Below are 22420 nucleotides of genomic sequence, written 5' to 3'. Positions count from 1 at the left end.
TCTGTGTGACATCTTCAACCTGCTCAATGAACTCAATTTGTCACTTCAGCAGAGAACGATAACTGTCTTCAAGTTGGCAGATGAAGTGTCTGCTTCCAAAGCCAAACTGGAACTGTGGGGACAGCGAGTGGACAGGGGCATATTTGACATGTTCCCAACATTAGCTGGGATTTTGGGGACACTGAGGCCGCACCGTCCTTCTCACAGCTGGTGCACAATCACCTATCTTCGCTGTTGACAGAATTCGAGCGTTACTTCCCAACCGCAAATGACCCAAGACGTGTAAAGGAATGCGTCTGTGAACCCATTTGTGAATGTCCCCGGTGAATCATCCGTATCAGGGCGGGAAGAAGATCAACTCCTCGAGCTTGCAAATGACGGTAGGCCGAAAAGGATGTTTGACGTAACATTTCTGCTGGCATTCTGGATCAAAGTCAAAGCTGAATATCCTGAGATAGCCACGGAAGCACTGAAAACGTTGCTTCCACTTCCAACATCATATCTCTGCGAAGCAGAATTTCCTGCAATGAAAACTAAATTGCGGAATAGACTGGACATAAGGAACCCCCTTCGAGAATCGCTATCTCCCATCACCCCTCGGTGGGACCGTCTTGTTGCAGGCTCCCATTTTCAGCGATATTGGTGTGTTGCAATGATTTTATACATTCATACAAGGAAAATATGTGCTGTGTGTTTAATATCCAAACGCTACTTAAAATGTTATGATGCTATTGACTTAAAAGCGACTTATAATTGACTTATCACTATATTCATGCGAGGAAAATATGCGCTGTGTGTTTAATATTAAATTTGTAAGATAAACCCTTTTAGAAACGAAATTGAGTGTATTAGCCACTTATAAGTGACTTATAGTTGACTTATCACCTATATTCCGGTCGTGATTAACGACTCCCCTACCCCCTTTGGCCGGTCCGCAAGAATATTGTCAATATTAAACCGGTCCGCGGTGCAAAAAAGGTTGGGGAATCCTGTCATAGAGAGATCAGAAGTGGAGAGAGTGAGCAGTTTTAAGTTTCTGGGTGTCAAGATCTCTGAGGATCTAACCTGGTCCCAACATATCGATGTAGCTATAAAGAAAGCAAGACAGCAGCTATACTTCACTAGGAGTTTGAGAAGATTTGGCATGTCAACAAATACACTCAAAAACTTCAAGAGATGTACTGTGGAGAGCATTCTGACAGGCTGCATCACTGTCTGGTATGGAAGGGCTACTGCACGAAACTGAAAGAAGCTGCAGAAGGTTGTTAATCTAGTCAGCTCCATCTTGGGTATTAGCCTACAAAGTACCCAGGACATCTTCAGGGAGCACTGTCTCAGAAAGGCAGCGTCCATTATTAAGGACCTCCAGCAATCAGGGCATGCTGTTTTCTCACTGTTACCAACAGTTAGGAGGTACAGAAGCCTGAAGGCACACACTCAGCGGTTCAGGAACAGCTTCTTCCCCTCTGCCATCCGAATCCTAAATGGACATTGAACCCGTGGACACTACCTCACTTTTTTTTAATATACAGTATTTCTGTTTTTTGCAGTTTTTTATACATATACTGTAATTGATTTATTATTATTACTTTATTATTTTTTTCTCTTCTAGATTATGTATTGCATTGAACTGCTGCTGCTAAATTAACAAATTTCATGTCACATGCCGGTGATAATAAACCTGATTCTGATTCTGAAATGGAGCAATTCCCAAATATTCTTAGATTGTTCACTGTGTGGTTGCTCAATGGGTGTCAGGTTGGTGAAGGAGATAAATCAAGCAGAACTACTTAATAAGGTAAATCTTTTGTTAAAGAGAGTGTTTTAGGATGGCCTTTAGTATAGAGATGGCACTTTAAAACGTGATGCCATTTCAGTCAAACCAAGCAGAGAACAAACTCATAGAAACAGCAATAGCAGTGTGGCCTTCTTTGCAGCTGAGTCACATGGATGCCACAGATAGGTTCAGCAGGAAACCAGTAAGTCATTTGCCATGGATATTATGGGAATGGTCCCAGAATGCCATTCAAGATGGCTAGGTGCCACTTTTTGTCACAAAGTGGGACATATTGGATGGAGATGCAACAAAATGTTGACCAATAAAGAGGGCTATGTCCTTTGGACAAAAGAGTACAGCCCTACATGTGGTGAAATTAGATAGAGCATTACAGCACAAAAGCAAGCCCTTCAGTCCATCTAGTCCATGCCAAACTATTATTCTGCCTAGTCCCATCAATCTGCACCTGTACTATCACCCTCAAATGGCTTCCATCCATGTACTTAGCCAAATTTCTCTTAAATGTTGAAATCAAAGCCTCAACCATCACTTACACTGGCAGTTTGTTCCACACTCTCACCATCCTATGAGTGAAGAAGATCCTCCTCACGTTCCTCTTTAAAATTTCACCTTCCTCCCTTAACCTATGACCTCTAGTTCTAATCTCACCCAACCTCAGTGGAAAAAACCTACTTGCATTTTCCTTTTTATATACCTCTATCAAACCTTCTCTCCTTCTCCTGCGCTACGAGTAATAAAGTGCTAATATAATCAACCTTTCCCTATAACTCAGATCCTCAAGTCCTGGCAAATCCTTGTAAATTTTTCTCTGTAATCCTCCAATCTTATTGATACCTTTCCTGTAGGTGGGTGACCAAAACTGCTCACAATACTCCAAATTAGACCTTATACAATTTCAACATTACATCCGAACTCCTGTACGTAGTAATTCGATATGAAGGCCATTGTGCCAGAAGCTCTCTTTACAACCCTATCTACCTGTGTAAGGAATTATGGATCTATATTCCCAGATTCCTCTGATCACTGTGTAAATCCTACCTTGGTTTGTCCTCCCAAAGTGCAACACCTCACACTTGGGAGCATTAAGTTCCACCTGATGTTTCTCAGCCCATTTTCCCAGTTGGTCCAGATCCCAATGCAGGTCTTAATAGCCTTCCTCTCTGTCCACTACAAAATTGAAGGGATAGGAAAAGGAATTTCGCACACCAGAGGCGAATGATTAGAACAGTACATTTATTTTATTTGGTGGTATACATGTGTATGGTTGAATGACAATAAACTAAACTTGAACAAAAACTTGATTGAAAAGCAGTAGCTCCTTCAATCAATGACAGTGTGACAGAAAGTCATTCTTTCATTGGCCAGGAAGTACAACTGAAATTTCTCAGCTTTGTTCCACTGAGCTGGAGCAAAATATTGTCGGGTTAGTATGCAGAAGAGACCTTCCACTTTATTTGGGGAGCAGCTAAACTGTTGGACCACTGATAGAGATGGATGGGTCCAGTTGCCTATTATCGTTATAGGCTATGAGCATGCAGCAGCAATCATGAGAATAGGTTTGATGAAGTTTTTCAGATTAAGAGTTTATGTTCTGAAAAGGACATCAGTTTAGGTAGAAAGAAACATCCACTCACACTTTGGAAGGCTCTAGATCCATCCAAGTAGAATACTGTTCTGATGGGTTTGGACGGTGGTGTCCTTGAGCAGATTCTGGCAGAAAATAATTACATGCTGTAGTTTGAATGGACACTTATAGTAAAGAATAGGTAAATGGCTACTTTTATAGTGAGGGAAGTTCAAAACTGGATGCTAGTATATTGATTTCAGGCAGTACAATACAGGCAGGTATACTGACCAAAATGAAGTTGATAATGCATCTGTACCAATGTAAATGGATTTAGCAAGGGAATTTGGGAAGCAAATAAATGCAAGCAATGGATATGAGACCTTCCTCTGGGGAGGTAATCCAATCACAAACAAGAGAAAATCTGTAGATGCTGAAAATCCAAGCAGAACACACAGAATTCTGGAGGAACTCAGCAGGCCAGGCAGTATCTATGGAAAACAGTACAACTGATGTTTCGGGCTGAGACCCTTCAGTAGGACTGGAGAAAAATAATGATGAGGAGTTAAAATAAGAAGGTGGGGAAGGAGAAGAAGAAACAGAAGGTGATAGATGAAACTGGGGCAGGGGAGGGTGGTGAAGTAAAAAGCTGGAAGGTTGAATGGTGAAAGAGATACAGGGCTGGAGTCTGATAGGAGAGGGAAGAAAGCCATGGAGGAAAGAAAAGGGGGAGAAGCACCAGAGGGAGGTGATGGACAGGTAAGGAGAAAATATGAGAAAGTGAAATGGGTTTGGGGAATGCTGAGGGTTGTGGGCATTACCTTAAGTTCAAGAAATTGTTGTTCATGCCATCAGGTTGGAGGCTACCCAGATGGAATATAAGGTGTTGCTCCTCCAACATGAGTGTGGCCTATTGCGATAGTAGAGGAGGCCATGGACTGACGTGCCAGAATAGGAATGGGAAGTGGGATTAAAATGGATGGCCACTGGGATATCCCACTTTTTCTGGTGGACGGAGTATAGGTGCTTGGTGACGTGGCCTCCAAGAGGAAAACCATGACTTCCAAATCATAAACACAAGAGGTTCTGCAGATGCTGGAAATCCAGAGGAACAAGCACAAAATGCTGGAGGAACTCAGCGTGTCAGGCAGTATCTATCAAGAGGAATGAACAGTCAACATTTTTGGGTTGAGACCCTTCATTAGGACTCTCAATGATTTGCAAAGATTTTCCTGTGAGTTTCACTTACAGAAGAGAATTTTCGAATTGCAGAAATGGGAGCCTGATATCTCCAAAAACAGGTTTGCAATAGACAATATTAACTTAGAGACATAGAACACAACTGGAAGGCATGTTTTGAGAGTCTCAGATTCAAGTTGTTTATTTTTCCAGTGAATGTTGATCTTCTGGTGTGCAGATATTGAGAAGTGTTAAAGTGGAAGGCCTCAATTACAGAAACATTTGCTAATATATCCTTAAGTATGAGAAGCAAATCTATAGAAGAATGTAATAAATTGTTCATAAAATTGAACCAAGCTGATTGTCCCAAAGGAATAGGTTTTCCAAGTATAGGTTCAATAAAAGACAATATACTCTGAGTCGAGTGTATTGGCAGTGCTCTGACAATTTCAAAATAATAGGATTATTCACAAACCTGGAAGGCAGGAATTCAGAATGGCTAAAATCTGACAGCTGAACATCAGAGAGCCAGTTCACAGGAGTAATGGGAATTCAGTTATAAAACAGGTTAAGTATAAGTTGCTGTAATGAACAAATGTTGTTCGGATCTGGCAAAGTAAGCAAGTTCAGCAGAAGTCTCTACGTCTACAGGACTCTTCCTTTTACAGAATGGTGAATGAAGTATAAGAGAGCACTGCATCATGGTTTAGGGCATGAGACAGAATAGTTGGCAAACATTTCCTTGTGTTTGGTTAACATTCACATCAAATTTGAAGGTAGTCCAGAAGAAGGTGACTATGTGACTTCAGAAGTGATAGCAAGAAAGTGGACCCTCTTTTGTCTACAGTCAGTTTGGGAATCAGAATGGAATGTGTGATATCAGAGGTAGAAACCTGGAGAGCAACCAGAGAGGAGATTGTTGCAATAGAGTTCATGGTGCCAGATTTATCAGATGAGATGTATTCCACAGGAGGTATTGTAACTATGTCATTATTACCAAGAGTTGTTAGACTATGGGCAGTGTTTTGTTTAGTCATACTGTACATGTGAACCAAGAAAATAGTGCTCCAGCTTACATATTATAATGTATTCTAAGCCATAAAGTCAGTTATGTTGATGTGACAGCTGCACAACAGGATATGAGATCGGATATGTATGTGATCTCCCTGGGAAAGTGATGTACAGTGATTACTGGTACCTGATGTGAATGATTCAGAAGTAGCAAGTGCAACTTGCAACGAAGAGTGAGCAGAGAATAAAAGTTTGAGTGAATTCATAAGTGGTTGGATGTACAACTCTCCTTTCAGATAATTTCTTAGAATCACATGTTAAATTCATTGCATGAGTTTATTTCCATTTTAAAGAGAAAGCAGTGTAGTGCATACTGTATGTATTACTGTGATTTGCAACATTATAATTTAGTTAGGCATTACTACTTTTAATAAAGCATGTTTTGTTAGCCTCTCTTTATTTGCAAATGCACACAGTAACACAAAGCAGTCTACACACTCTACAAACTGTTTGACAAATAGTTTCTTTCTCCATCAGATTTCTGAATGGACAATGAACACACTTTTTTTCTTTTTTGCTCTCTCTTTACACTTATTTAACTTAATTTTTATATACAGTATATTTCTTACGGTAATTTAGATTTTGTTCTTATTAATATGTATTGCCACCTGCTGCCACAAAACAACAAATTTCACAGTATATGCCAGTGACAATAAATCTGATTATGATTCTCTTTTTTTAAAAAAAACTTATCACATCAAGTGTTAAAGGTTTGCAGGGAGTCTAGTTCCCATACATTGACTCCAAAACTGTTGTGTAAACAGTTTCTCCAAAGCAGTAAGAAGCAGTCAGTCTGACCATGTTAAATTTGTGAAATTCGCTCCATGCTTCTGTGATTGATCTGCCAGGTGTTCCGTCTGGAATTTGGCTACCCAACCCAAAGCAATGACTTAACTGTGAAGATTCAGATCAGATATTAATACGTTACAACATGGAGATATAGCAACATAGAGCTCAGAAATGGTCCTTTCAGCCCATCCTCATCATGCTGATTAAGGACCAATTGATACAAATCCCATTCACCAGCACTTGATCTGTTGTTCTTGATGCCTTGGTGATTCAAGTGCTTTGTAGATGCTTCTTAAATATATTGCAAGTCTCTGCCTCCACCACCTCCTCAGACAATGGCTTCCAGAATCTGATTTAATACCCCTGATGTCCTTGAAACTGGGTCAGGTTCATTTTAGCCCTGGTCGCATTGAGATTTACATTTTTACCTGTGTACATATACAGTATATCTGGTTTGCCTCTGGTTTGCCAGCTTGACTCCTGTTGCTATATCCCAACACAATTCTCCCAGGGCAGTGCTTGTATTTCCAGCTCAGCGTTCAGTTTTTTGTGTTGGTCAGCCTGTGTAGCACAACTTCATTATAATAAGAAAATAATATAGATTTTACACAATGCACAACCACACATGTACCATTTCACTCAAAAGAACAAACAGATTAAATCTTGCTCCTAAGAGTATCCAGAAACATCGAATTATATTTTAGGCCATAAAATATAAAGAAAAGATTGTTTAAAAACTGTAAATTGTGGAAATCTGATATACTAATCAAAATTGCTGGAAAAACATACTTGATTCATTTGTATTCTTAGAAGTTCAATCTACCAGATGTACTGCATCTTCAGACAAAATACTCAAAAGTGAGTATAATAGCACAGGTAAATTCACAAGTGAGCATTCAAAGTCCTGATCAACTGATCCAGAAATGCAAGTTCAAATCCCACACCTCCAGCTGGGGCATCTTGGGTTTTGCTATAACCTGTAAATTTCCATATCTTAAATTGTGTTTCATTAGAAGTAGGATTATGCCACTTGGTCCCTCAATATGTTCAACACTCTCACAAGATTATGGATGATCTAATCATAAATTCAGCTTCGCTTTTTATTTTACTAGCAGTTTTCACCCTCTTGATTATCAAGTATCCACTCTGCCTTAAAAATTGTTGCAGAGGAAGCTGCAGAAGAGATACCTTGCTGGTGTATTGCCTCCCAGGTGCCAGGATGAAGGATTTGATAGAGCAGCTACAGAAACTTCCTGAGAGGGCAGGTGAACAGCCAGAAGTTGTTGTACATGTTGATACAAATAACATGGGTAGAACAAGGGACGGTGTCCTGCAGAATGAGTGTGGGAGTTATGATGGAAGTTAAGAAGCAGGACCTCAAGGTTAGTGATCTCTGGATTACTCCCAGTGTCACATGCCATAGAGGGTAGAATTACAATAAGCCAAATGGATTTGTGGTTGAGGAGCTGGTGCAAGGAACAGGGATTCAGGTTATTAGACTATTGGAATCTCTTGTGGGGTAGGAGCAGCTGTACAAGAGGGATGGGTTGCACTTGAACCAGAGAACGACCAATATTCCTGGAAGGAAATTTGCTAGTGTTACACAGGAGAGTTTAAACTATATTGCTAGTAGGGCAGGACTCTCAGCAGGAGCCAATGAGAACAAACTTAGTAATCTGGATAGCCAGCAGCACAGTAAAGGCAGGGAGAGATATCCACAGTTAAAATGCATTTACTCTATTGCATAGGTAAGGCATATGAACTCAGGCCATGGACTGGCTCTGAGGACTGAGGTGTTATAGCCATAGCAGAAACATTCCTGAGAGAAGGGCAGGACAGGCAGCTCAATATTCCAAGATGCTACAAGTAAGCAAAGAAGGGGTGTTGTCTTATAGAGGACAACAGCAGGACCTAGAGGTGACATCCTGGGGGATTGTCCAGTGAAGCCAATGGGTATTATACTAATGGGCTGTACTGTAGAGCTTCCCCCGCCACCCCCCCCCCCACAACAATCATTGGGAACTTAAAAAGCAAGTGTATTGAGGAATTGTTCAGGGTTGTAAGGATAATGGGGTTGTGTTAGTAGGGGACTTTAATTACACTGGTATTGATCGGGCCTCCCAGAATGTTAAGGCCATGGATGAGGTGAAATTTGTGAAATGTGTCCGGGAAAGTTTCTGAGTCAATACACAGAGGGCCCTACTCAGGAGGATGCAGATGGGCTCTTCTTAGGGAGCTAGGAAGGGCAAGTAACTGAAGTGGCAGTCAGGGAGCATGGTAATTGACCGTAATTCTATTATTTTAAAGATAATGATAGAAAAGGATAGTTCAATTCCACAGGTTATGGCTAATTTTGGTAGAAATAGGCAAGATCTAGCTGAGGTCGGTTGGATGAGCCTGTCTGAAGGGAAAGGATGAATGACAAGTGGGAGTCATTTAAGATGGTGATATCATTGTCCAGGAGCAGCATATTTCTGTTAGGATGAAAGCAAGTTTAGGAAACCTTAGCTGACAAGGGCCATTGAGGCTCTGGTCAAGGAAAAGAATGAAGCATACGTTGTTTTTAAAAGGTTGTAGACAAGTGTAACCCTTGAGGGCTATAAATAGATTAGGAATACTCTTAAGGAGGAAATCAGGAGCGAAAGGAGAGGGCATGAGATTGAACTGACGGAATAGGTTAAGGTAAATCGCAGAAGGTTCCATAGCAATATCGAGAGTAAAAGGTTGAGGAGACAGAGAGTAGATCCCATTAGAGATCAGCAGGGCCACCTATTTCCCGAGTTGCAGCAGATGGGTGTGATTTTTTTAAAAATGACTATTTCTCCTTGGTGTTTACTTATCGTATTTTGATAGTATTGTTGTTTTGAAGAGAAATGACATTATCAGTAAAGGTTTCTTTACCTTGAAGAGAATTCAAGGTAATCAATATTCATTTCTGTTATATTTTGTCTTACAGAGACCATACGAGATTCACTCCAACACTCCAGTGGAAGAAATATTCCACATGATCACCAGAGAGAAAATCCACTGCTCCTCCTCATGGTCCAAAGGACTGGTGGCATTAGTAAAAAAGGTAAAGAATGGAAAAAAAAGGTCATGGCATGCTCTCTTACTCTTGTAACCATACTCAGAGACAGAGTCAGAAAAATCGATCATGACACCCTAAGCTACTTCAAGTTGACTTACTGTGGGTCAAGGGGATCTGTGGGGTATCCTGGTTGCTAATTTATGCATCCCCCAATAATTCCTGTTTGGATGAGATTGCCAAGTTTCAGATATGTTATGATGACAAGTGCTCACTGCCTGCAGAGCTATGGTTCTTCCTGTGTTCTAGTGCCTCATTCTTTTTTTTGGAAGTGCCTGCTCTACTAACAGTCAGTCAGGTCTTGTATCTCAAGTTAGGGTGCCTCTCTCCAAGAATCTTAAATGCCCCCTGACAACTTCTATTTCCTCCAACGCTCCCTTAGGATATGTAACCACCCCCTTTGGGGGGCAGTACAGCATCTGTTGGAAATCACTGGCCTAGTTCTAGTCCTATATTTTATCGTCATCTTGATCCAAAAGAAATACAGCTAGCCCTTCTCTTACCACCTTATTTCCATACACTTGTAACTATTTTACTTTCAAGTATAACCCTATTTCCCGTTTGAATATCATGATTCGATTTTCCTCAATAACACTTAGTTATGCATTCGGACCTTAATTCACTCACTGTGTTAAACAATTTTCCCCTCATGTCACTCAAAGGAATAATGTATAGTTCCTTAAGAATGGAGCATCTAACTTCACCACTCCAACTGTAGTGGCCATAATTTTAAATGCTTATGGAAGGTATTTTCCATAACAATAATGAGCTGTAAACTGGGGAAGCTAGAAATGGCTATTAGCAGGTGTCTATGGGCAAGAAGAAACTGAATCAACCCACACCATTCCAACACCCTAAGACAAAATGTATTCTCTGAGTGAGTGATTGAAAACTAAAATGTATCTTCGTGGTACACAAGGGTCACGGCACCTTGTGTTTTAGACACGTACCCTTACTTCCAACGCATTTTCCACAAGCCTCTTTCTGTTGCTTTACCTTGAGGTCAGTGGAATTTCTTTTGAAGCTGGCCTGATACCTGGGCCCCAGCATTCTTTTCTTAATCTCCCCCCTCACTACCACCACCAAACCCTTCTAATGCATACTTCAAGTACCAAGAAAATTAATATCAATCAAAAAGATGTACTTCAGAGTTCCCACAAAAAAAAAGCAAATGCACCATTGATTTCTGGTGATTTCATAGCAATTGAAATTGGTTAGATGCCTGGTAGCTCACAAAGAGGATAGACAAGTACATCGGAAAGTTGTGTTGAAGGCCCTCGAGGAGATAGTCGCTTCATCGTTTGCCACCAGAAAAACTCTCAAAGACTGGAAGACAGCTAATGTGGTTCTATTGTTTAAGAAGGGTAGCAAGGATGAGCCAGGGAACTACAAGCTGGTCAGGCTGACATCAGTAGTGGGAATTCACTGGAAGGGCAGGATCTGCCAGCATTTGAATAGATAGAATCTGAATAGGAGGAGTCAGCATGGTTTAGTGCAAGGAAAGTTGTGCTCGACAGGACTTTTAGAAATTTTTTTCAAGAGGTAACTAAAAGGACAGTGAGGGTAGGGTGGTGAATGTTGTCTATTTGGACTTTAGCAAGGCCTTCAACAAGGTCCCACGTGGTAGGCTGGTTTGGAAGGTTAGGTCCATGGAATCCATGAATAGCTTGTCAGGTCGATGCAAAACTGGCTTCGGGATGGGATGCAAGTGGTGGTGATGGTAGTTGTGGTTTGTTTCTCAGAATGGAGTCCAAAGACTAGTGCTGGTGTGCCCCAGGGGTGGATGTTGGGATCCTTGTTATTCATTAATTACACAAATACTTGGATGCTGATTCACAGGGTTTGATCAGTAAGTTTGTGAAAGACACAAAATTAGATGTTGATGGTGAAAAAGGTTACAGCGGAGTTTTGATTAATTAGGGAAGTGGGTTGAGGAGTTGCAGTGGATTTCAGTATAGGTAAGTATGAGGCGATTTTCAGTACAGGAAATTGAGACTAGCTGGATGAGTACAATGGTTGCCATGAGCTCATTGGGCTGAAGGACCTGTATCCATGCTACATTGCTCTATGATGCCATGGCTGCCCAGCTGGTTTGATGGGTTTACCATTGCTGCCCCACAGAAGGTACAGAAAAATTCTGAGAATAAAGCACCCTTTCTGCTAGACCAGCAGATTTTGCAGTCTTTTGCAATTTGGTCTGATAACTGCTCAAAACAATTTTATTTTGATTTTGTTTTAAACACACAACACATGGTAGTATAATAATTTTTAAATAAACCCAATGAGTTTAAAGAAAGCAGGAAATTGAACCCAGTGAGTTTCAGTTTGTGAAATGGTACCTCAGGAAAGCAGCCAACATATTGAGGGACCCCTCCCATCCCAGTCATACTCTCTCCTCCCCCTCCCCATTGAGCAAAAGATACACACAAGCTTGAGAACATGTACCATCATACTCAAGGACAGCTTCTGTTCCACAATTACAAGCCTCTTGAACAGCCGTCTTATATGCTAAAGATGAATTCTTGATCAACCTTGACTATAACTCAGCATGACCCTTGCGCTATAAGAGTATAATTGCACTGCACTTTCTCTATGAAGTAGCATTATATTCTGCTTTCTGTTTATTTGTTGTACTACCTCAATGTACTTATCTATGGAATGATCTGTCTATGGCATGAAAACAAATGCTTCGAAGTGTCTCGGTGCATGTGAAAATGATAAACCAACTACCAATATAAAGGCACTCTGATTCCCAACACTGGCTGCAATCCTTCTCACATTCCTGACCATTGGTATTCCAACCCAGGACTGGCTGAAAAACCAGGCTGCATTCTAATCTCCTGACTCATGCTGAGGACTAAAGTGAGCCAAATATCAAACCACTGGATACCACATTTTTGGAATTTTACTGTAGCTGACAGCAATTAATGATGGGAGATTAAATCTATCCAACAAAAACACCCTGTACTTGTGAGCAGATTTCTTTCTTTCTTTCTTTTCAAATCTTTTTATTGTATATATAGGAAAAATAACATGAGTACATCGAAGTAACAACACTTACAATGCCTCAAAAAAAAACCATCATCTTAAAGATTGAAAACAAAATTTTGTGATAACAAAAAAAACCTACTGAGCAGAAAAGTGAGGAAAAAAAAAGAGAACCCATTAGGTGTACAACCCCGGAGCCATGCGTCATACAAAAAGCTTCTAAAAATAAACATCAAACTGCCAGTAAGAAAAGAAAATATACTAAAAGAATTTACAATAAGATTGTGGAAAAATTATATCAATTAACTCAAATGATAATAACGAGCAAATGAGCCCCATCTTTTCTCAAAATCAAATAAAGGTTCAAAGGTTCGACTTCTAATTTTCTCCAAACTAAGACATAGCATCACTTGAGAAAACCATTGTGACAAAGTGGGAGCTGATGCATCCTTCCACTTCAACAAAATGGCCCTCCTCGCTATCAATGTAACAAATGCAATAACATGCTGGTCAGATACAGAAATACCATGAATATTTTGAGGAACTATTCTAAAAAGCACAGTTAATTTATTAGGTTGTAAATTAATTTTAAGTGCTTTAGAAATTGTTGAGAAAACCGACTTCCAGGACTGTTCCAATATAGACCAAAACATGTGTGTCAATGTAGCTATCTCAGTTTTACATCTATCACAATGACTATCAACATTAGGAAAGATTTTAGAAAGTCTCTCCTTTGTCAAATGATAATGATGTACAATTTTAAATTGATTCTGTTTCTATATACGATAATACTCCTTTTAAAGTTTCAGTCTCTTTTAGATATTTAGGTATTGTAATTACTGAAAAATATAAGGATCTTTATAAAGCTAATTTTGTTCCCTTAGTAGACTCCATGAAGTATTTATTTAGTAGATGGAGTCCACTTACATTTTCACTTGTTGATCGTATTCATATAGGCAAAATGATGATTCTACCGAAATTTTTATATTTATTTCAGAATATTCCTGTTTTTTTGACTAGGAAGTTTTTTGATCGGATTGATTCTATTATTTTATCTTTTATTTGGAATAATAAAAGACCAAGAATTAGTAAATGTCATTTACAAAAATTGAAAAAGGATGGAGGTCTTGCTTTGCCTAATTTTAGAATGTATTATTGGGCTGTTAATCTGCGATATATATCTTTTTGGTTATACTGGGTTGATAAGAGTGATCGGCCAATTCGGGTAGAACTGGAACTAAAAGTTGTAAAACAGTTTTATTTAACCTCGTTATTGGGGGCTCCTTTACCTATGCAACTAGGTAAAGTTGTTAATTTGAATTTATATCCTGTGATTAGGTATTCTTTACAAATTTGGCTCCAGTTCTGCAATTTTTTTAAGTCTTAAAAAAATTTAAACTTTGTAGTTTAATTTACCGAAATTACTTTTTTAAGCCTTCTTTGAGTGATCCAATTTTTCTTCTTTGGAAAAATAAAGGTATTAATTCTTTTTTGGATTTATTTAAAGAAGATAGATTGATGTCCTTGGAACAATTAATTGATAAATATTCTCTTTCATACTCACACTTACTGCAATACCTTCAAGTTAGACATTTTTTACAAAATATTTAAGTGATTTCCCTTACATATGGAGGCTGACCTGTTAGATACTATTATGAGTATGAGTCCTTTGATTAAGGGTTCTATTGGAAGAATTTATAATTTACTATTACAATGGGATAAGCGTCCTTTTTCTAAGATGAAACAGGATTGGGAAAAGGAACTTCTATGACGGAGGATTGGATGCGGAAATTGAAGTTGGTTAACTCTTCTTCAATTTGAGCTAGCCATTCATTGTGAGCAGATTTCATCATGCCTTTTGTCAAATACAAGGCCTTCTTGTGAAAATTCCAGCAATCATTAAACTAGAGTAATGGTTTAATGTTTTAATGCTTTGTTGATGCTTTTCATTGCAATGTCAGAAGTTCTGACATGGACAGAATTTGTTTTTTCAGTTCTATTCATTCTGAGAAGTTGGTGGTATGCTTTTTTTGTTTGCTATTATTGAGTGAATTACAAGGTGATTAAGGCACCCACGTGAATATAAGACCATAATCATTCATAGACCTCCCTTAGTGAGACCTTCTTGAGAGGAAATTAGTCAGCAATCAAAGTTTCTTATTTCCAGATTTATTTTCAAACAGCAATCAAAGTTTCTTATTTCCAGATTTATTTTCAAACAGCAATCAAAGTTTCTTATTTCCAGATTTATTTTCAAACAGAATTTGAATGTATCAACGAAGGTGGAATATGATTTGCCATTCTCTGGACTAGATCGACCATGTACTCCTATGTTGCAAGTTACTACTAATTACTGGAAAAATATTTAATCTTAGAAACTTCTGTGCTTTTCTATGTATTAGTGACTGTTTTATCAATCAGCACAAGAATACAGTGTTAAAATACTGTATTTCATGTCACTTTAGCTTCTCATGAAAGAGCCTGAGTATCGCCTGTCAAGTCTCAAGGATATTCAGAATTCTCCATACTTGGCTGATGTGAATTGGGATGCTGTTCTGGAGAAGAATCTCACTCCTGGTTTTATTCCTAATGTGAGTTTAAAAAATGAAGGCAAAAGATATCAGTTTTGATTTCATTAATTTATTCCTGTACTTGGGTTAATTGTCGCACTTAATAAGGCTGATGATCACTGCCTGAAACAGTGGGGGAGAAATTTTCCTTCGGTCATTGGACTCACTTGCAAAAACCAATAGAAATCAACAGAACTGAATGTACAAATAGTAGCAGAGCATTTTGTGCATACTGAGCACAAATGACTCAAAGCAAACTTTTCCCAAATACATTTTAAAATTCCAGAATTAGCAGCACTGTAAGTTGTGTGAGGGAGGAATCACCAAATGAATAGAACGTAGTAGAATAGTATAGCATGGTAATAGGTCCTTCAGCCTGTCATGCCTCTGTCAACCATGATGCCAAAATAAACTGTACCATCTGCCTGCCAACAGTATCTCTATTATATCTCTCTATTCCATGTCAGTTAAAGTTTTGGTCTAGATGCCTCTTAAAAACTGCTTTTGTATGTACCACACTCTGTGTAAAGGCACTTGCCTTTTCAAATCTCTTTTAAACTTCCCCCCCCCCTTCTTAAATCCCTTTAGTATCTGACATTACAATAATGGGTAAAAGTCTTTCTCTGCCTATTGTGATCTTAAGTACCTCTAGCAGATCACTTCTGAGCCTCTGATGCTCTTCAGAAAACAATCCTAGTTTCTCAAACCTCTCTTTATAATTAATAGTCTCCAATCTAGGTCTCAAAAGGATAAGGTGTTTGGTAGTTCCTTTCTAGTTTCTCGTTCCTTTCTGGCAGTTTGCATGCACTATGTAAAATATCACTAAAAAGCAATTCTATGGACAAAAGTTGCAAAAAAAAAAGTTGGTGAAAAACCATTTAAAATATTCCGATTGCTTTCCTATTTGCTGGTATAATCTTATACACCTGATAGAGGTGTATAAGATCATGAGAGGCATTGATCATGTGGCTAGTCAGAGGCTTTTTCCCAGGGCTGAAATGGTTAACACGAGAGGGCACAGTTTTAAGGTGTTGGAAGTAGGTACAGAAGAGATGTCAGGGGTAAGTTTTTTTTACGCAGAAAGTGGTGAGTGCGTGGAGTGGGCTGCTGGCGACGGCGGTGGAGGTGGATAAGATACGGTCTTTTAAGAGACTCCTACAGAGGTACATGGAGCTTAGAAAAATAGAGGGCTATGGGTAACCCTAGGTAATTTCTAAAGTAAGTACATGTTCAGCACAACATTGTGGGCCGAAGGGCCTGTATTGTGCTGTACGTTTTCTATGCTTCTAATTCAGGCACTAAATGATTTAATAAACATGCATTAAAATATTCCTTACAAATGGTCCTCAGTATCCTGTTGCAATTATCAATTGAAACAATAATAATTCAGAAGGAGTCTTATGAGAAATTACACACCTTTGATCTAGGGAATGTGAAGACAGCAACGAGGAAGAATTTCACCTTTTGGAAGGTTGTGTATCATTAGAATCCCCTCTTCCAAAGAACTGTGGATGCTCGATCATTAACTATCCTCAAAGCTGAGGCAAATAGATATTTGGATCCCAAAGGAATCAAGGGTTATGGGAGATGATCAATATATTGAAGTTGGAATAATGTGTCAATCATGATCTTAGTGAACGACTGAGAAGATGAAATATGATCACTATGGACTCAATATCTTAACAAAATTTATTGACCTTTCCTGTCATTTGTGTTCTTGCTTTTTGTGTTCTCATGATATTCAAGTGTAGAAACTTCTCTTTTTTTCTTTAAATACATTGACTAACCTGCTGCGGGATTCAGACATTTCAGACACCCAGCAACTGTAGCAATTAATTTTTTATTACCTTTTAATACATGCGAAACTTTTGCTAGGGCCCATTACCTTTGGCTTTCAGAACCCCCCTCCCCCCAAGTTATTGTCGAAGATCCCTCCAACCCTCTAACCCCCTGACACCAGCTCTGACCTCTGCTGTTTCTTCACCACCCCCTCTCTCCTCTCCCTGAGGCGGAACGTTCTGACCTCAGCAAAGGCCTTACCTTTGCTCGTACCTCAACGAATTCCACTCCTGTCATGATGCTGAGCTATTCTTCTGCCACTTCCATCACTGAGCCTACTGCTTTGGCAAAGATTCTCCACCTCCCCCCACTCCCACCAATGACCCCCTTCTCCCACCTTCAACCATCCGCCTCTTCTTGGACACCCCACTCTGGCTTTCTGCCCACTCTCGATCTCTTCATCTCTAACTGCTGATGAGACATAAACAACAGGAATTCTGCAGATGCTGGAAATTCAAGCAACACACATCAAAGTTGCTGGTGAACACAGCAGGCCAGGCAGCATCTGTAGGAAGAGGTGCAGTCGACGTTTCAGGCCGAGACCCTTCGTCAGGACTAACTGAAGGAAGAGTTAGTAAGAGATTTGAAAGTGGGAGGGGGAGGGGGAGATCCAAAATGATAGGAGAAAACAGGAGAGGGAGGGATGGAGCCAAGAGCTGGACAGGTGATTGGCAAAGGGGATATGAGAGAATCATGGGACAGGAGGTCCAGGGAGAAAGATAAGGGGGGGGGGGACCCAGAGGATGGGCAATGGGTATCGTCAGAGGGACAGAGGGAGAAAAAGGAGAGTGAGAGAAAGAATGTGTGTATAAAAATAAATAATGGATGGGGTACGAGGGGGAAGTGGGGCATTAGGGCATTAGCAGAAGTTAGTGAAGCCACACTCAGGTTGGAGGAACAACACCTTATATGCCGTCTGAGTAGCCTCCAACCTGATGACATGAACATCAACTTCTCTAACTTCCGCTAATGCCCCAGAAAACCCCTTTCTTTGACGAAGGGGGACAAGTCCTTCATTCCAGAATGAAAAGCCTCATCCTGAGAGCAGATGCAGAAGCAATGGAGGAATTCAGAAGTTTACCTGGTCCATTTCCGACACCGCCCTCCCCTTTCTAGATCTTTCTGTCTCTCTCTGGAGACAGCTTATGCACTGATGTCTACTATAAGCCTACTGACTCTCACAGCTATCTGGACTATTCCTCTTCTCACCCTGTCTCTTGCAAAAATGCCATCGCCTTCTCGCAATTCCTCCGTCTCTGCCGCATCTGCTCTCAGGATGAGGCTTTTCATTCCAGGACGAGGGAGATGTCCTCCTTTTTTAAAGAAAGGGGCTTCCCTTCCTCCACCATCAACTCTGCTCTCAAACGCATCTCCCCCATTTCACGCACATCTGCTCTCACTCCATCCTCCCGCCACCCCACTAGGAATAAGGTTCCCCTGGTCCTCACCTACCACCCCACCAGCCTCCGGGTCCAATATATTATTCTCCAAACTTCCGCCACCTCCAACGGGATCCCACCACTAAGCACATCTTTCCCTCCCCCCAGCTCTCTGCTTTCCGCAGGGATCACTCCCTACGCGACTCCCTTGTCTATTCGTCTCCCCCATCCCTCCGCACTGATCTCCCTCCTGGCACTTATCCTTGTAAGCGGAACAAGTGCTACACGTGCCCTTACACTTCCTCCCTTACCACCATTAAGGATCCCAGACAGTCCTTCCAGGTGAGGCGACATTTCACCTGTGAATCGGCTGGGGTGATATACTGCGTCCGGTGCTCCCGATGTGACCTTTTATATATTGGCGAGACCCGACGCAGACTGGGAGACCGCTTTGCTGAACACCTACGTTCTGTCAGCCAGAGAAAGCAGGATCTCCCAGTGGCCACATATTTTAATTCCACATCCCATTCCCATTCTGACATGTCTATCCACGGCCTCCTCTACTGTAAAGATGAAGCCACACTCAGGTTGGAGGAACAACACCTTATATTCCGTCTGGGTAGTCTCCAACCTGATGGCATGAACATCAACTTTTCTAACTTCCGCTAAAGCCCCACCTCCCCCTCGTACCCCATCCATTATTTATTTATATATATACATTCTTTCTCTCTCTCTCCTTTTTCTCCCTCTGTCTCTCTGACTATACCCCTTGCCCATCCTCTGGTTCCCCCCCCCCCTTGTCTTTCTCCCCGGACCTCCTGTCCCATGATCCTCTCATATCCCCTTTGCCAATCACCTGTCCAGCTCTTGGCTCCATCCCTCCCCCTCCTGTCTTCTCCTATCATTTTGGATCTCCCCCTCCCCCTCCCACTTTCAAATCTCTTACTAACTCTTCCTTCAGTTAGTCCTGACGAAGGGTCTCGGCCTGAAACGTCGACTGCACCTCTTCCTAGAGATGCTGGCTGGCCTGCTGCGTTCACCAGCAACTTTGAGTTGTGTTGAGAGAAGAGAATTCTGTTTTTACAAGTAGCAGGGTGGGAGGAGGTGTAGTCCACGTAGCTGTGAGAGTCCGTGGGTTTGTAAAAGATATCAGTGGATAAGCTGTCTCCAGAGATAGAGACAATGAGATTGAGAAAGGAGAGGGAGGTGTCAAAAATGGACCAGGTGAATTTGAGGGCAAGTTGGAGGCAAAGTGGATGAAGTGGCCAGCTGGTGGCGTAGTGGCATCAGCGCTGGACTTCGGAGCGAAGGCTCCCGAGTTCGAATCCAAGTCGGGCCACCGCCCCCCCCCCCCCGCACCCCCGAGCACACTTTCCATCTGTGCTGGGTTGAGCATCGAGCTAGCCACTCGCCCTCGTAAAACACAAAGGTCAGGTTAGAAATGTTCATATCGTGAATGACCCGGCCAATCCGAAAAGGAGACCAATCCTGACACTACACACCAGACAAGAATGGCTGACTGGCTGGTGCGACACGCTAGGAAGGAAGTGGATGAGCTCAGCACGGGTGCAGGAAGCAGAAATATGCTGCACTTTTCCTATACTACATCAACGACACCGTCCCCCATGTTCCCTACATTACGTTAATGAACCGTCCTGCACTTTTCCTAATCTACATTGATGACTACGTTGGTGCTCTATAGTCTAGAATGAAGGAGATGTCCTCCTTTTCCAAAGAAAGAGGCTTCCCTTCCTCCACCATCAACGCTGCCCTCAATCACATCTCTTCCGTTTCACGCCTGTCTGCTCTTACTCCATCTTCCTGCCACCCTTCCAGGGATAGGGGCTCTTACCACTCCACTGGCCTCCACATCTAGCACATAATTCTCCAAAACTTCCGTCACCTCCAACAGAATTCCACGACCAAGCACATCTTTCCCTCCCCCCCACTTTCTGCTCCCTATGTGACTCCCATGTCCATTTGTCCCTCCCCACTGATTTTCCTCCTGGCACTTATCCTCGCAAGCCGAACAAGTGTTACACCTGCCCCTACACCTCTTCTCTCACTACCATTCAGGGCCCTAAACAGTCCTTCCAGGTGAAGCAATACTTCACCTGTGAGTCTGTTGGGGGTCATTTACTGTGTTCAGTGCTCCCAGTGTGGCCTCCTGTATACTGGTGAGACCCAATGTAGATTGGGAGACCGCTTCGCCAGGCATCTATGCCATCCACCAGAACAAGCAGGATTTCCCAGTGGGCACCCACTTCAATTCCACTTCCCATTTCAATATGTCCATCCTCCACTGTTGTGATGAGGCCACACTTAAGTTGGAGGAACAACACCCCACATTCTGTTTGGGTAGCTTCCAACCTGATGGCATGAACATTGATTTCTTGAACTTTTGGTAAGGCTCCCCCACTCCCTTCACCATTTCCCATCCCTTGTACCTCTCTTATGTTACCTCCTTGCCCACCCATCGCCTCCCTCTGGTGGTCCTCATCAACCCCCCCGCTCCTTCTTCCATGGCCTTCTGTTGCTTTCACCTATCAACTTCCCAGCTCTTTACTTCATCGCTCCCTCTCCAGGTTTCTCCTGTCACCTTGTGTTTCTCTCACTCCTTCCCCCAACTTTTAAACCTACTCTTCTGCTTTTTTTTTCTCCAGTCCTGCCGAATGGTTTTGGCCCAAAATGTCGACTATGCTTTTTTCCATAGATGCTGCCTGGCCTGCTGAATTCCTCTAGAATTTTGTGTGTGTTGCACCAACCTCATTGACTCTGAAGTTCTCCAGCCTTTTAGTTCTCAACACTGCTCATTTTTACTTCCCACCCATGATCCACAAACCTATCCCTATAGACCCATTGCTTCTGCCTGCTCCTGTCGTACTGAGCTCATGTCGACATACTTTGACTCCATTTTGTCTCCCATGGTTCAGTCCCTTCCTACCTTCATCATTTCAATTACTTTCAGTTCCTTATGATTGCCTTACTTTCACTCTGGATGCCCAGTCTCTATACATTTTCGTCCTCCATCAGGAAGGCCTTGAAGCTCTCTGTTTCTCTCTGAAAAACAGATCTAATCCATTCCCCTCTCCCACCACTCTCCTCTGTCTGACAGAACTGGCTCCCACCCTCAACAATTTCTTTCTTGGCTCCTCCAAAACAAAGGTGCAGCCATGTTTTCAAACTCTTTCTCCACTATTTTGTCAAATGCATTGGTATTGCTTCCTACACGCATGCTGAGCTATTAGTTTCATCAATTTTGCTTCCAACTTTCAGCCTGCTCTCAGATTTACATCTGACACTTCTCTCCCCTTTCTCGATTTCTCTTTCTCCATCTCCAAAGACAGACTATGGATAGTTTTTACAACTGACTCTTAATTGAGCATACCTTTTCCACCCTGTTACTTGTAAGTATGCTATTCCCTTCTCTCAGATTCTCTGTCTCCATAGCATCTAGCCTCGGGATAAGGCTTTCCATTCTAGAACATCTGAGATGTCCTCTCGTATCAAAATTGAGGCTTCCCTTCCCCAAACATCGATGCAGTTCTCACCTATATCTCCACTGTTTCTTGCACATCTGCCCTTTCCTCATCTTCCAGCCACCATAACAGGGATAGAGTTCCCCTTGTCCTTACCATTCCACCTGCTCCTGTATCTAGAATATCATCATCCACAGTTTCTGCCATCTCCATCAGGATCCTACCACTAGGCATATATTTTCCTCATCTCCCACTCTGCCTTCTGCATAGATCGCCCCCTAGGTGACTTCCTTGAACACTTATTACTCCCCACAGATCTCCCTTCCGGCATTTATTCCCACAAGTGTGACAAGTGCTACACCTGCCTATACAATTCCCCTGTCACTACAGTTCAGGCCCTAAGCAGTCCTTCCAGATGAGGCAACACTTCACCTGTGAGTCTATCAGTGTCATCTGCTATATTCGATGCTTCTGGTGCAGGAACCCCTACATTAGTGAGACCCACTGTCAACTGGGGACCACTTCATCAAGTGCCTACACTCTGCTCCATAGCAGAAGGGAGAATCTCCTGGTGGCTACCCATCTCAATTTGTCTTCCCATTTCCATGCAGTCATGACTGTCCATTGCCAGTTTTACTGTCAAAATAAAGCCAAACTCAGGTTGGAGGAGCAACACCTC

At 41.6% G+C, this 22420-nt stretch overlaps 1 protein-coding gene across 3 annotated transcripts in view; it reads left to right on the top strand.

Moving 5' to 3' along the window:
* Positions 1-22420, top strand: part of LOC140196049 (serine/threonine-protein kinase 32B-like) — a 325870-nt gene that overhangs the window by 286770 nt on the left and 16680 nt on the right. For all 3 annotated transcript variants that reach the window (XM_072254755.1, XM_072254756.1, XM_072254757.1), the window contains 2 exons: positions 9358-9474; positions 14940-15065. In XM_072254755.1, the coding sequence (XP_072110856.1) occupies positions 9358-9474; positions 14940-15065 (243 nt within the window). The remainder of the gene's footprint in view (positions 1-9357; positions 9475-14939; positions 15066-22420) is intronic.

This window comes from Mobula birostris, chromosome 4 (genome assembly GCF_030028105.1).
Source record: "Mobula birostris isolate sMobBir1 chromosome 4, sMobBir1.hap1, whole genome shotgun sequence".
NCBI lineage: Eukaryota > Metazoa > Chordata > Chondrichthyes > Myliobatiformes > Myliobatidae > Mobula > Mobula birostris.
Note: the sequence above shows the minus strand (reverse complement) of the source record. Positions and strands in the feature narration are given on the sequence as shown.